This window comes from Aptenodytes patagonicus, chromosome 16, assembly GCF_965638725.1.
Source record: "Aptenodytes patagonicus chromosome 16, bAptPat1.pri.cur, whole genome shotgun sequence".
Taxonomy (NCBI): domain Eukaryota; kingdom Metazoa; phylum Chordata; class Aves; order Sphenisciformes; family Spheniscidae; genus Aptenodytes; species Aptenodytes patagonicus.
In genome coordinates this window covers 2,628,911-2,645,239 of record NC_134964.1, presented here as the reverse complement: position 1 = coordinate 2,645,239, position 16,329 = coordinate 2,628,911, and the positions used below count along the sequence as shown (strand labels likewise).

The 16,329-nt window shown below is 43.3% G+C and overlaps 1 protein-coding gene across 5 annotated transcripts; it reads left to right on the top strand.

Annotated features, from left to right (window-relative positions):
- Positions 1-7,056: 7,056 nt before the first annotated feature.
- On the top strand, positions 7,057-14,998 carry TMEM100 (transmembrane protein 100). 5 transcript variants are annotated; one of them, XM_076353884.1, is made up of 5 exons: positions 7,057-7,245; positions 7,336-7,416; positions 10,305-10,489; positions 10,913-10,942; positions 13,756-14,998. In XM_076353884.1, exon 5 carries the CDS (start codon positions 13,818-13,820, stop codon positions 14,220-14,222), a length of 405 nt encoding a protein of 134 aa, XP_076209999.1. In that variant the 5' UTR covers positions 7,057-7,245; positions 7,336-7,416; positions 10,305-10,489; positions 10,913-10,942; positions 13,756-13,817; the 3' UTR covers positions 14,223-14,998. The 5 variants fall into 5 exon arrangements, with proteins under 5 accessions (XP_076209999.1, XP_076209995.1, XP_076209996.1 ...); XM_076353880.1 differs by lacking the exon at positions 10,913-10,942; XM_076353881.1 differs by lacking the exons at positions 7,336-7,416; positions 10,913-10,942.
- The last annotated feature ends 1,331 nt before the right edge of the window (positions 14,999-16,329 follow it).

The window sequence follows — 16,329 nt, the reverse complement described above, 5'->3', positions numbered from 1 at the left end:
AAAAAAAGAGATTTATCTCACAAGGCTACTCTCGGGACCAAAACTTTCAAAAAAGGCATTACTATGTGACCTTTTTTCTTGGTAAATAAGGAGTGGTGATTACTAAGAAAGCACAAACAGTTCTGAAAGGAGACTTTATTTTCTATTTTCATGTATGTTTATGTAAGTGTTATTATTTATCACTTGTATGTCCATGTATTGCCCTTAGCTTACGGGTAGAAGCTAAACTTTGAACCTAAACCCTTTGATATCTGCACTACTGGATAGTGTGGCTGTAGTCTGGGGTGAGTTCACACACAGCAGGGACTAACTTCCTAGAGCTCTGCCCCAACAGACAGTGGGATAGCAACTGCTTCAGGGCAGCTGGTTCTGGGAACATGAACCCAAGCTTGAGTGCAGCTACCAAAGGCAGCCTAGATACAGCACGATCCGGTCCCACACATGGATCAGGGACCTAAATACTAACAATGAAAACAGAGGGTTACTATTCTAGGGCAATGAGGGGGAGTTTCAAAAGTGCCCACAACTTGACCCACATACTTAGTGTTTCTTAGGTATTTAGCTGCTGCTGCTTTCAGTGGGAAATGATACCTCAAGGAAACTTGCTGATCTGGACTATCAATGGGATTAATGCACCTAAATTGCCCACCTGTTTTTTAGAATGGAAATAACCTGTATTAATTCCACCCTAGTGCCTAACCTTTCTGCTACTGAAATCAACACCAAGTAATTCATTGAATTCTGTGGTGTGGAATCAAACCAGTAAATTGGAGAACTCCTCCATCAGGAAATCATATGTGGCCAGAAATGAAAACGGCAGTGAATACTACGTTGATGTTTTCAGGCCCCAGATGATTTTCAGTGTTTGTTTTGGATATGGGTATCTATATGTGAGAGAGTGCTACCAGCTATATTGTGTTTTCCTGCATCTGTCTCTGTGTGGCACTGGTGCACTTTGAGAAATTCTTGAAGGTGAACTAAAGATGTGGGATTTTGATGGATTCAACTGCTGTGCAGACATTTATATACTATTGTCATTCCATTTTACTCAGTGCATTCCAAAAACTTCGCAAAAGTGCTGAATAGTCCTGACACACCATTTATACAGTGTGCACATACGTATTTCTATTATACACAGCCAAACCAATTATAATCTTCTGCTACTGTTGTTTTATTGACTGCATTATGTAAAAGCCTTTCTTACAAATTGTTTCATGACTTTTGCAGCTTGCAAGAAGCAAGTTCTTCGTCCAGAAAGATGAAAAGTAACAATAGCATCTCCCACCACAAACATGCATGTGTAACGCAGTCTATATTCTCCTCTCCTGTGTGAGTCAAAGGGAAATATGTTTTTTCAACATGCTGGTGTGCAGAAAATCTAGCCTGTCTGCCACACTGAGATCGTTATATATTTTATGTATTTTATATTCCTGCCCAAGTATATAGGCAGGAAGGGGAACCCAGAGTGACAATCATCTCTTTTGCAAAGAACTAGCACAAAACATGGACTGTTTGAGCTGTCAGAAGAGGTCATAAGTGGCCATTGAACACTGACTTGTATCATCCTTCTTCATAGAGTTGAATTTAACCCCAAACTATGACTATATCTGTATTGAGTATCTAGTTTCAACAGAGCTCCACCCAAATAGAAGAGGATTCAGAGAATAACTGGAGTTCTGCTGATTTCCTGCCTTCTAATACCAAATATTTTTTATCTTTGGTAAAGAGTTTTAATATGTTGGACTTGGGTTTCAGGACCCATCTCTTTCATTTGGCCATGTTTACTTTTGATTTACACCTGTTAGCCACAGGTTTTCTGGAAAGTAATGCACTCCCAGTGCAAATAAACTGGAGATTGTGAGGTGCGACCTATTTACCTGTGCTTGAGGAAAGAGGGGTAATTTTAAAACTTCGCTATAGGAAAGAAGGGATTGCACTATTATCTGCATGACCTAAAATGACTCATTCAAAAGATAAGCAAGGCTATTTAGATCTTGACTTGATTTGGCAAATGGTTGTCACTACCACACCCTCTACTTTCCTAACCTGTTTACATGGATGTAGAAATATTTCTAAACATTTCCTTTAGCGTGTGATGCTAAAGCAGATGATATGTATTAAAAGCTCTCTTTTGTAGGAATAGTGAGAACTGGTCTTACTGCAATAATTCTTTCTTTTCTTTCTTAACTACCCTTTAGGTCAGACACTTGACTTACTGTTAATTTCACAGAAGTCATCTATTATGTAGGAGAAAATCTGGGTATTTTAGCTATATGCAGTATTTTAGATAGATCTTGTGTATAAATTAAGTCCCAAGGACTGTAGCGGAATAGGACAAAGAAAGACTCATCAGACAGGGTAAAAGCCAAAAGATTTAAAAGTATCATAAAGAAATTAGAAAAACTACAAATAAACCATAGTTTTCTAACAGTGAAGATAGATAGTAACATTTGAATGAATTGGCAAGACAAATTCTGCATCTCTTGATTGGATGGTTTTCTGAAAAATATACTTGAGATGAGCAGAGAATTCTGGGTTCATAGTACAGATCTTGGACTGAATGTAAAATTGAATGCTTTGTGTTATGCAGGATGTCAACTAAGATAATCTGAAGGCTTCTTCTGACCATAAACCTGTATATCTGTGCATCAACAGCCATTGAACACCGTTGGCAAGTGGTGATTTCCCCATAACACTTTCTTTCGCTTCTCACCAATTGTCCCAAGCTATCTAGCGTCTACAGAGAAGCTTGTTTTAAAGGAAGTAATTCAACCGATGGCCTGTGTAGGTTAGCTGAAAGCTCATAGTTTTCTTTCTACTGCTGGAGAGTCAATTACAACTGGCTGAAATGCTCCATATTCATTAGACTGACCATTTGTAGAGGGAACAGGGTATGCTCTTTATGCCGTATCTACTGGCAGAGCAGGGAAGCAAGATACAAAATGTCTCTTGACATCATCCGCTAGGTAAGCTTGGGCAATTCACTTTTTCAGCTCTTTGTTTGCATTTCCCTTCATGTCTTTGTGCCCTGTAAATTCTTTGGGGTACTCAGTGCAGGTGGAAAACCAAGAAAAGCCCTCTGCAGAGCCATGGGAAGAGATCATTCCTATGCTGACTTAAATCTCAGCTGAATCTGCTGGATCCTACTGCAATAGTTTCTAACGAAAAGCACTGTTATGGTGAAATTACATTGTCTTGTGTTTATTTACTAGGCTTTCTCCTAGCTCAGCCAGAAAGCTGCCATGTTGGCTGTCATGGTTTAACCCCAGCTGGCAACTAAGCACCACCCAGCCGCTCACTCACTTCCCCCCAGTGGGATGGGGGAGAGAATCAGAAGGGTAAAAGTGAGAAAACTCGTGGGTTGAGATCAAGACAGTTTAATAGGTAAAGCAAAAGCCGTGCGTGCAAGCAAAGCCAAACCAGGAATTCATTCACTCCTTCCCATCGGCAGGCAGGTGTTCAGCCATCTCCAGGAAAGCAGGGCTCCATCACGCGTAATGGTGACTTGGGAAGACAAACGCCATCACTCCAAACGTCCCCCCCTTCCTCCTTCTTCCCCCAGCTTTATGTGCTGAGCATGACGCCATATGGTGTGGGATATCCCTTGGGTCAGTTGGGGTCAGCTGTCCCGGCTGTGTCCCCTCCCAGCTCCTTGTGCACCCCCAGCCTCCTCGCTGGTGGGGTGAGAGGCAGAAAAGGCCTTGACTCTGTGTCAGCACTGCTCAGCAGTAATGAAAACATCCCTGTGTTATCAACACTGTTTCCAGCACAAATCCAAACCACAGCCCCATAGTAGCTACTGTGAAGAAAATTAACTCTATCTCAGCCAAAACCAACACATTGGCTAAAGATTCAGAGGTTCTGTAGCCGACTTGTGCAAGATTCAGGATTTGGCTTCTGGTGGTGTGCCACATCCCTCTTTTAATTAGAAGCACATGTCCACATGAGGAGTTGAGCTCTTCAAATGTGAACCTCATGTAATTATGAAAGCCATAGGAGATAAGAATAATTGTTTTCGGTTCCAGATGTCCTGTCTTCTTCAGCACTGCAGGAAGATTAAGTGAAAGTCGACTAGGGCAATAGCAAAGTTCAAATGCACAGCAGGATAACTGATGCTGACCAAAGTACTGGTAGGATCTAATGGAGTTCAAAGAAAATTCCTTTCCATATTCCTAGTCACCAAAGAGGTTTCTCACTATCATAAGCACATCCATTTCATGAGCCTGATTACACACCGAGTGCGTGGTTTGCATAGCTGTCAACCAACAGGGCTGAACTCCTTGTGCTGTAAACTGTTTTAATGAGAGGGAAGCTACAGCATTTTATGTGAAATGATTTGGTTCTCTGGTTTAACTGTCTTTGTTAAGGACTCCATTCCCCATCACAAAACACATACACTGCATGACATGATAAGGATAATTTACAACATATTAAACAAGTTGAAAGAGTGCTTTCTAAAAGTTCCAGTAAATGTAATCAACTGGCGTGTTGTGTCCGTGTGTGGGCTTAGGGATGAAATAAAGGAAAATTCAGTGGAGGGTTAGGGAAAAGGCAAAAGAAACTAATTGAATAGGGAGCCCACAATGGTTGTACTTTGCCAGACTAATGAATCACTGTTTGCTGTGCTGTTAAGGCCCAGGAGACTTAGAACCTCAAAGGAAGCCATGAAGTATTGCAAGTGTGTCTTAGTAGGCAGAGCAACAGCATTGCTTAATTTAGGAGTAAAACTCTGCTCTCTCAATAGGCTGCATGAGTTCCAGAATCACACAGGCTTCTTGCTTATTGTCCCAGCCGCTGGGGCTGCACCTCCTCTGAAGCAGCTGTGTTAAGCCCACAGGGAGGAGATTTTGTCATTTAGGGCAGGTCCTAAAGGGGAACTATGTAGCATTTAAGCATGGCAGTCCAAAATTGTGAACCTGTAACCCCTCACTGCAGCTGTTGCTCAGTCCTGAAGTTTCCTCAGCTGTTTGCACTGAATTTCTACAGGTGCCAAACATGCTGGTTTGGGTATGCTTGGTGCCTTTTTCCTTATATCCTTGGAGGGTCATGCTCAGAACACAGCAGGACCTTAAAAGGCAGAGGTAGTCAGTCATCCCTTTTTTAAAAGGCCAGAGGGGTGGTGCCCAAGTTGTATTCGACCCTTACTGCCCGAGAGCTACAAATCCACCCTTCTAGGGGAGAGCCCACTAATCTCTCAGCACTAGAGGGAGACGTCATTCCCATCACTTTCCATCGCAGCTTTTCTGCTTCACAAAAAGGAGCTACAATTGCACTCGGTCTAGAAGAGAGCGTGACTTTCTAGCCTATTGTTAGGGCACTTACTTGTACAGAAACGTGAATTCTAAGCCCAGCTTCAATGCTTGTTTATGTGTTCTTCAGATTAGTTCCTCAAAAATCAGTATTGGGAGTTATTTTATGTAATACTTTCAGTATTTTATGTAATACTTTCAGTAATAAACTTGGCATGGAAAAGTAAAAATGTACTAGTGAAACTGTTGATGGTGTAAGCATGGGAGGGAGGTCCTCTATCGACATAGGAGGACCAAATACTACACTGGAAGGACTAGAGAGGAATTGGTGTAATAGGAATGGGGTGAAATTTAGGTCATGCACATATGTGCTAACAGCAAGAATTTCTGATATAAAGTGATAAATGGAACTGATACTGGAGAAAAATCCAGATACACTGAACAATCAGAGGATAATTATGAAATGTTAGTATTTCTGGTAGAGACAGGAAAATACTTGCACTTCCATGCAGAATGCTGGTAAGGCCACATCTGAAAAAATGATGATCGAAAATAAGACTGAGAGAGTCTGATTTCTACCTCTTTATTAGAGGGTTAATTGCCAAAACAAAGAAGATCTATTTCAGCCAAAGGCTTGTTTATCCATGTATAATTGCCTATGAATACATGCAACTAGAAACAAGATTGAGGTTCCTAGATATCAGCAGAATAAGGCTCATAGCCTTCCAACAGGAGCAGGAGGAAACCCAGCTGGTCTGAGGTGGAACTCAGCAAGTTTAATAAAGGTATTACCTGGCATGGCTGCCTGTATTAGGAAGGACTGGACTTAATGGCCCAAGAGAACCTCTCTAATGACAGTCTCTTCAGATCCGGTTTGCTTGTCATTTCTGCTGAAATGCCGATGTATTTGGAGGGAGCACTAGCAAATGGGGAAAAAATGCCAGTTTCTTGTATAAAGCTGTGGAGCTCTTCCAGAACCCCCTGGCTGATTTGGCTGGAGGAGATGAACGCTTGGCAGGATCTCCATCACTGGGGAGTTCTTAATGATACACAGGGTGAAATCCTGACCCCTGTGAAGTTGATGGAAGTTTTGCTATTAATTTCTGTGAGGCCAGGATTTCACCCTGGAAAGGGAGTCAAAAGTACATGCATGCTTTCAGAGACAGAATGGCTGATTAAATACATCTGGTGCACTGCTCTTTTATCAATCATTGATAAAATAGTGCCTTTTAAATATAAACTTTGGGTAAGCTTAACCGCAAAATTCAAACATCTCCTTTTACAAGCCTTAAAAGCAAAATTTGTCTGCTTTTTGTCTGAAAAGAACAGAAATCGTGGCAAAAAATAACACATACCCGTACCCATCCACTCCAAACTCCTGTAGTATTTGTTGTTCTGCTGAAATGAGTGATTAAAGCATAGAAAAGCCAGTTAAAATATTTCTAGATGATACATAAAACTTTATCCTCTAAGGATGTCATCCAAAACTTTTCCTCCTCATCTAATTCCTGAGCAGTTAAACACCAGTTAGGAGTTCATCTGGATTTCAGCGTGGACTGTGCTTTCACAGGACCACCCAGCGCTGCCGCTTTTGACATCCCATAAAGGCTCAGGACAGGCAGCGAGCCCTCCGTCCGCACTCGCTCGAATCACGACGTGTCGATATCGATGGGGCCGGACACCCCGCACGGTGGTGTGCGGGAGGGCTGAGAGGGCTGGGAAACGCTCTCCCAGGCGCCGTGTTTAACCTGACACGGCCAGGGTGTGATGCAGAGCCCCGCCACGGTGCGTGACCTGGCGAAGCAGGAGACACGCATGTCCCCAGCGTGCGCGTCTCTAAAATGTGCATGTGAACCGCGCAGCGCCAGCACCGCCGGCCCGGACAAGCAAAACCGCGGAGGGCAGGGCAGCCTCCCTGCTTGCCCTGCTCCGCCAGGCCTCTCAAGGACAGCCTTCCTCCCGGCCGCCCTCCCGAACCAGAGCGGGACCTTCCCCGGTGAGTGCCGCCCCGCCCGCGGCAGCTCCCGCCGCTGAATTTGCTCCGGTCCCTTAATTGTTTCGCTCTCACCAAGAACTTTGTTTACAGTCCCTTGTGCAGCGAGCTGCATCCCCCTTTTATGCTTGCTCCGGGCTAGTGTCCGCCGCAGTCCCGTCCGGCAGTCGGGAGGTAAGGCACGGCTCGGCACGGCACAGTGTGGCGTGGCGTGGCACACCACACCACACCACACCACACCATACCATGGCACACCACACCATACCATGGTCTGGCACGGCTCAGCTCAGCATGGCACGGCACGACTCTGCACGGCATAGCACGGCTCAGCTCGGCTCGGCTCGGCTCGGCTCGCAGCCGCTGGACCCGGCGCCCGCAGTCCGTCGCGGCGGCTGCGCCCCCGCCGGCTCTCGGTGCCCGCGGGGCTCCGGCCCCGCTGCTGCTGCGGCAGCGCCCGGCGCCCGGCTCCCCGCGCCGGCGGGCGGGCTGGGGTTGCTCGGGCACCCCAGGGCGCCTCTCCGCTCCGGCCGGCGGGTCCTGAGGCGGTTCCTAGCACCGCTCCCTCCTCTGTGGCACAGGGCTTTTCCCAGGGGATGAAGTGGTACAATTGAAAGCTTCGGGGTCGTGGCAGTCGGAGGTGCTCCCTGCGTTGCAGGTCGCCGTGTGCCCCCGCGGAGTTGTGCCTTTTCGTTACTGCCGGGCTGTATAGCAGCAAGCGTGCATAAACTTTCGTTGCCTGTTCGCGTCTCTTCTCTCTTGCATAGGTGTTCGGGGATAGGCATGACACGCAGCGGTTTACCCTAGGTGTGTGTGGCGTTTTACAGACGGGTTTGAAAGTTTTGCAATTTGCAGATAACGAGATGTGTTTGTGGAGGCGTGTGGTTGGCTCCCATCCTACCCTCCAACTACGTTTGACAAACGAGAAAGGTGTGAGAGCTTGCATCTGGTAATTGTATTACCTATAAACTTGGTGGTGGAAACTTATCGGCATTCTGAGGCTCAAGACAGTTGGCATGGGTGTAATATGTTCTTCTCCCACCTCTGTAGTTCAGGGCCCGATCCTGGAGTCTTGTAAGTACAAATTCTAGTTCTGTATTTCCAGGAGTGTTCATATGGGGAAGAGCTGTGGGATTGTGTTCGGGATTACTGTAGTCTGTTGAATTCCAAATGAACTCTCCTTCAGTACAGAAGGACTCCTTATGCTGTTTTCCATAGTCACTTCAATGCAAAACCAGGTGTGAAACATGGGCATAATGACTTATTGGAATTTTACATAAGCAAAAAAGGGTGTCTGAAATATTACGCAAGATACAGAGAATCAGGTCCAGAGCCTGAAGGCACAAAACTTAAATGTATCCCACTGCTTCTGAGTAAAAGGCAAAAAAAGGGGAAAGGATTGTAGTGGCTGAGAAATACCATCTCTTTGCACTTGCACAGAGATATTCAGTATGTGGGAAGCCTCCTGAGAGAGCACCACATTGACATGATTCAGAGTTAAAATATTGGAAGCTTAATGTATAGATTTCATGTGTTTCTGCTTCTCAGCATTGTGGTGAGGGAGAGAAGGGGGAGGGAAGAAATCCTGCCTGTAAAAAGTTGCTCTGTCAGTCAGGTTTTTTTGATAAAGACATTAATTTTAAAAAGTTACCTAAACTGTATGTAGTCAAGGGCAAATACAAATAAATTACTGACAGAGCAATTAATCTTTTTGAAGAATGGTGCTAGCAGAGTGGCTTAGGGGGCACAATTGCACTAGGAAGAGCTTTTCAGACAAATGTAACCATTCTTGTAATACGAGTGGAAGTTGACTGCAAGATAGTTTCAGAGGTCTGCTTTTGTTTTAATGTAATCTAGATTATTAATCTAAAGTGTGGGTTTTTTTCTGCATTTCCCTCCAAACTTTTCAAAAAGTCAAACTAATTGCTAGGTAGTGTGCACAAGAATATAGTCAAGGAGGTAAGCAAGGAGACTTCCTTATTATTAGCTAACTTCAATAATTGGCTAAATATACTTTAGCTATGTCACAGGCTTATTCCAAGGATCATCTAGAGAAGAACAGCAGCAGTCTGTGCCTGTAAATGTTTGTCTTTATGAAATGTTAGCATGGTTTATATAATTTAGAAAAAGCCCTTAGAGTTCATCATGATACGAATTTATTCTCGTGAATTTATTCTCATCCCCACTTAGGAGCTCCTGCTTCAGTGTCGGAATGATCTTCTGTAATCGTGCACATATAGAAAGGGAATGTTCAATAAGATTATAAACATAAAACTCTTCTGCTTCATAAGTTTTACCCAGCTGCTTGGTGATTTCACAGCTGTTTCTGCAGTTGATAACAATTTCCATCACTCTGCTTTCTGCAGGGTTGTCACACTGCTCTGCTGCAGATTCTACCTTGTCCCTATTTGAGTTATGAATCTTGTTTTAAAAAATTAGATGACTGAAATGAAGAACAGTAAATATAATGGAATTATGTTTAGTACAGTGAGTTCTTGGACTCAGTTTGCCTTTTTTTTTGAGAGGAGTTTTTGGGATTATATTACTTAGGTTTTTGTTACAGCAGAATAAATTTAAAAGGGCTTTTTAGTGGAAAGCATGTTGTCACTGTCAGTTTACAGCTAGGAAACCAAGGCACAGGGAGCTGAAGTTATTTGCTCAAAGAAACTGGAGACATAGAAGAGACAAAACCCCAAGTATTCTGAGTCATGATTTGGTTCTTTGATTCACATAGGTGAAGTGAGCAATAGAAACGAAGTTAAATGAGATTTTTAACTACAGAAATTCATGTGCATTACCTTTTCCTGCCTAGCTCTTTCTGGGGGGCTTGCCTGGGTTGTGACACTCATCATCGAGACGTCACATCATCAAAGGAAAATGTTACACAGGGCCAGAAATGGGTGGCTGCTGCCAAGAAAAGAGGCAGAAACCACTAGGAGAGCCAGAGGGAGAACATCTCCTGCCTCGGTTAGGTTAGGAGCAGGGGTCAGCATACAGCAGGAGCTTTTCCATGCAGGAGTTTTGTTCTTAAGAAGCTGATAAATATCCAACAACTTTTCTTGTAGGAAACTTCCATGCTAGAATATCGTCACCTCCACTTCATCATTCAGCAACATTTGACACTTCAAAGCCTGGAGCAGCCCTTACTGCTGTATGACTCTGCCTTGAATTGACATATGAGACATCTTAAGCAGTCTTCCTCTGCTTACTGAGCCAAGGGATTTGTTACGATGGATTTCTCATGGACCTGGTAGGTGTGTGTGCTGATGGATTTCATGTCTTTTCAGTAAATCTCAACTTACACTTATTACTGGGTAAAACATTCCTCTCCCCTTTAACCCATGTTAGCCACAGATTGCCACAGAAACACATTGTTCCGTCAAGTCAAAGTAGCTCCTTAAGAAAGTACTTCTAGTATGATTAGTGAGAGGATGCTGGTGTTGCCGGGTATCTTTGCCTAAATTTCTTACCCTGAAACTTAAACCAAGTCACCTGTTGGCGTAAGTCAGAAGTGACTTTGCTGGCAATGAGGATCTAGTGCCCTGTTTTCTAGGGCTGAGTACCTTTACTCACACTTCAAATAGGTTCTGTTGTTTATTTAATGTACGGTATTTCAATAGAGGTTTGTTTATTTGTTTTATATGAATGCCTCTCTGCTTATATCCTATTACAGGAAAGAACTGTGCTCCTCAGAAGTCAACAGGTATTTTGCCATTGACTTAATTTTGGTAGTTTAGGAGATTTTTTTAAAAATTCATGTTAGTTTTGGCGGTATAAATATATCTTCTTTCTTCATAAATCTCTGTACAAGACATCTAAGAGATTTAATGCTCTTTGGGGATGTAACTGAAGCAGAGGGACAAGGACTCTAGAGACAGGAGTAAATATACTTTGATTGAATGTTAAAGGTTTTCAGAATAATCGTGTTTATTATGAGCCCAATCCAATTTCAAGTTATTGGGAGTTTCCCTATTTCTGTGACTGTTAGAGTATTTGCACTTTTGAATAGTTATTACACTATATTTGGAGCTAAGAGACCTTTTATATGGAAAATGGTTAATTTTTTTCCTCAATTTTAATAATAAAATATTGAACAAATTTAATTTGGCTAATGGTAAGATCAATAAAAGGTGACATTTGGGGACCACATTCTGCCATTGTGCTGAACTTCTGTAACGTTTTATGGATAAGTAATGCAGCAACATAATGGCACCAGTGTGAATCTCACTGCCGTGTAAGACATTACTGAAAACGCCGAACTTCAGCTCAGATCCATGTGGGAACAGATCGATGGCGCTTTAGAGCAACCCCATGGCTTTCCTGGGCTCTTTCAACTGATATAAAAGGTACTTAATCATGCGTTAGAATTCGAAGGACAAAGCAACCAAACCTAGGAGAACCTAGGATATCTAAGGTGTCAGCACAGATATATTTGCTTTGTCTGATAAGCACTGATCAGATCCCCTGCCTGCTTTTGGGGATACCAAGTACACAGAAACACACAGAAACACGGAATGGTTGTGGTTGGAAAGGACCTCTGGAGGTCATCTGGTCCACCCCGTGTCCCGCTCAAGCAGGGTCTCCTAAAGAAGTCTGCCCAGGACTGTCGAGATGACTTTTGAATGCCTCCAAGGATGGAGACTCCAAAACTTCCCTGGGCAACCTGTTCCAGTGCTTAGTCACCCTCCCAGTAAAAAAGTGTTTCCTGATGTTCAGACGGAACCTCCTGTGTTTCAGTTTGTGCCCATTGCCTCTTGGGTTGTCAGTGTGTGTGCTCAGTGTGCGCGTGGTTGTGTTGTGCTCAGTGTTGTTAGGGAGGGAAAGGCTACTCTGTCTTGTAGCTGCTAGGCCCCTTGCAGGACTGAGCGCTGAAGATAGCTGTGTACAGCAAGATACAATATTGAGCTGAGCACTCTTCCTTAGAGCAGTAGAACAAAAGCTTTGTCAAACCAGATCTGAACTTTCCTTCTCTCATCAGGGTTCAAGGAAACTCAGATACAAACTCTCTGACTAGATACAGAGTGTAGCCTGTTTGTGTTTAAAAATAGTGAAATCCTCTTTCTTGCAAAATACACGGTCCGTTACATGAGGTACTGAGATACAAAACCAAGGGCTCTCCACAATGGACGAATATATCTTAGCAACAAGGGTGGGAGTGGTGGGAAAGGAAAAGGAGAATACAAGTATCTGGCAATTAACTTCCTAGTCACAGATGTGAAGGTGATAAAAGTGATAAAAGCATTACTGCATTGCCAACGCTCTTCCTTGTTCTCTGAGCTGCATACCATGCTGCTCATAGGATCAAAAGCTACACAGCCCACACCGGAGAGTGGTGGAGGAGTTCTGTGAGCTACTCCCAGCAGGAAAACCCAGTGGTTCCCCAGTGTCCCCATTTCTGTTGTATGTGCTGGGGTGCACTGAGCGCACAGCCAAGGCAGCATAGCCGTGGTAGCCTCAGCATTGTCAGAGGCTCACTGCAGACTCCAGGGCGGCCCCCACACCAGCAAGAGTCCCAGTGAGGTGGCAGAGGTCTGTCATGGCAGCCTGTAGCAGTGGAGAGCCACAGGCTTGTCTTGCCCTAATCAGGTGGGCTCCAGTTCTGCACTGGGCTCCACGGAGCCAAAAGCTATTTTGCCTCGTAATGCAGATGCAATCAAACTGTGCATGCTGTCTGTGGGACTGAGAGTATGTATACAATATGGAGACAGGAGGAAAGCAACCTACTGTAACTAAGATGACTGAATATGACTGTAAATCTGCCTCCCGCACAGTAACATGGATGTGGTTTCATGGATTTGTAAGGGACCCATTACTTTTGCATTAAGCCAATTTAAATGGCAAGCTGACAGTCTGGCATTGATGTTGCTGTAATGGTAGGTTCACCAGCTTTCAGCTGGCGTTTGCTGAGTGCAGGAAATGTCTTCATCCCCATTCCCCCCACATCCATACCTAGTCATGACCATTTGAATTTTTTCGCTAAGTAGCACTTGCCTTGAGAAAGGGTTCACTGTTCAGTCCTGTTTTTTGCTGGGCCAGTTCTTACCCATGTTATTGTGATGCACATTGGAGCAAATCTGGGTAACGTGTGTATAGGTGTATATATAAAGAAACAGTGTGAAAAAAGTGTGTGAGCAAGAGTAGAATTTTTAACCAAAACAGCCTATGAACTTCACCTCCTTGTCAGAAGATGTAATGCCATTGAAATTTAAATTGCATCCAGAAATACTGACTTCAGTATGTAACTTAAAGTGGGATTTGGCCCATAACACTTTAAGGTCGGTGTCTGTCTTGGTCCATGACTCTGTTCTTTCTAGCACTTATGCACATGCTGATGACTACTGTAACAATTGATTCAGATCCACCACAATCAGTAGTGTTATAATTAAGCTTGTGCATAAATCTTCACGGGGTCAGAGTGTCTGCTTGTTTGCAATCCCAAGTGGGATACTTCTGTGTCACCCATTTGTCACATAATGGTAATGCTTCTTAGTTGAACTCATGCTCTTCTCTCCACAGTGCAGTGCGTGTTCAGCAGAGCCTGCTCTAGCCTAAGAATTGACTAAGTCAAGACAATCAAGATGACAAACGAACCTATTAAAGAGATCCTGGGTGCTCCAAAGCATCCTGATTCTGTAACCACAGAGAAGAGTAATAACAATGACACTGTGATAACCACCATCCCTCTTGTCAGTGAATGCCAGCTGACTGCAGCAACAGGAGGAGCAGAACTCTCCTGTTACCGCTGTACCATTCCCTTCGGTGTGGTTATCCTCATAGCCGGCATTGTGGTTACTGCTGTGGCATACAGCTTCAATTCCCATGGATCAATCATCTCAGTGTTTGGATTAGTCCTCTTGTCATCAGGACTCCTTTTGCTGGCTTCTAGTGCAGTGTGCTGGAAAATCAGGCAGCAAAACAAGAAAGCAAAGAGGCGGGAGAGCCAGACAGCGCTTGTGGCAAATCAGCGAACCTTGTTTGGTTAAAGACAACCAAGAGAAGGCTGGACAGAAGACAGAACCTTTGTAAGTCAACTTGACTATTTATCAATAGGAGAGATTGCATGTTTTAATTTAACTTTGGAAATGAACTGAAATGAAAATGGAATGGATTAAGAAAGACTCCTAAAAACTCTGCAAGTGCTCTTAATATTTTTCTTACTGCAGACTTGGTAGTGATTCTTTCCAAGGTGGAAGAAAAAACACTTTTCCTTCACAGAAAACAGTGTCGTCATAACTGCAATCATCATAACTGCATTCTCCAACATGCTGATCATGTTGGAAAGGGAACTTGTGAGAACTGAGAAAATAATTTGAACTGACTTGAAATGCCAGAGATCTCCTTAAAGTACACACTGTGACATTTGACCAAGGGAGAAGTCATAGCATTTGAAGTGACTACAAGGTTATGGCCAGATTGTCTGTGACTTAAATTGTAGCTCAAAAAAAAAAAAAGCAATAACAAACAATCAAACTGCAGATTGCTCAATAAGCTGATTCTTATATTTTATGTAACTTCCCCCCCCAATATCTGTGGTACTTCCCCCTTTTTTAAACCAACTAATATGAATTTTGTTTTACTATTGAATAGAAATAGGTAGAAATGTGTAATTATATTGTCTAACCTAAATAACGAGGTATGATTATAGCTTAAAACATGACACTTTTTTTGTAAATTGAAGTGGTCAGGTTTAGCACTTTTGATTATTTTGCTATAAAATTAAAAAGTAAATTTCATTAAAATAATATTCAGTGCTGCTAGACCTTTAGAAAATCTTTTTCTATTGCTATCAAGATAGCTTGTATCTTCAACTTCGACTGCTTTATGATTCTATTTTTTTTAAAAATCACCTGTGACAATTACTGTCAACATATGTACTGCTGACCTCTTCCAAAAATCTTTATTGACTATGGATTTTGGTTTGATAGCACGGTCCTCTTGCAGCTTGATTAACAACTCAGTTATTGAAAAATTGTAATGGTCAGTTCTGCAGACACTTCCTGGGATAGTCAGATTTAGACACAACTATTAATAATTACTTGTGGAAGCAAAGTCATCTCTGTAGTCAGTGTTTGCTGAATGAGCTTTGGCATTACGAATCTTTACGAAAAGCAGGTCTCAGGTGCCCCCTGTGTGTGTCCGAGATGTTTGATTCTGTAACTCTTGTGTTCCAGAGGTCTTCCAACTTTTCTCAGGTAATGAATAGTTGAGGCGCTGGTCGAAAATTGAAGCAAAACAGAACATTTCTTCATCTGTACCATGAAGGACAAGTAGTGCTGAGCCAAGTCACAGATCACAGACTTCCACCCCAGTGTTATGAGGGTGTCAGAAGGCAGAGGGGCTGCATGAAGTCCTCATTCTTTCTTTTTTTTCTTTCTCTCTTTTTTTTTTCCCCTTACTTTCTCCAGACTCAAAAGGGCTGGATGTGATTTTTGCTTTCCACTGCTACAGCGAGCGAGGCCTGTGCTAGCGTGCCTCCTCTTTGCCCTCTGGAGCCTTTGGCATCCACGACGGCTGTGGCAATGCCGCTGCAGAGCACACCTGCTGAACAGGTGCCGCAGGGAATAGCCGCCTGTGGGTCATCCCAGAGCCATACGTTTCTCCTGCTGAAATCACCCAGGCATTCTGGCTTAGGTGCCGCCTTTTCCTCTGCCCTCCATGGTTTAAGCTTGTTACATCCATAACTTATCACCGGATTTGCAAACTGCACTTTGTGTTTTAAATAGAGCAAGCTATATGTATGGGAGGGGATGTTTGGAGTCAGTATTTGCGTTGCCACACTCCGTGGTTACCAGACGCTATAATAAAATCACTTGCATCAGAGGAAAGCTGACAACACATTTTAGCACTTCCATAGCCTTAACTTAATCACGGCAGGAAGCTTTCCTGCTGCTAGGAGAACATGTTGCGTCACCAGAACATCTGATACTGGTGTCTAATGTCAATCACTTTGCTTAAGGTCATTAAAAATATTAGGGTGTCCCCTTACGATGTACAGGTTTTGCGTGAGTGACAATTCATGGGAAATGCATAGCATGATAAATAATGGAACAGGTGGACTAAAGTGGTGTCTTTCCTGTTTAAAATGAGAAA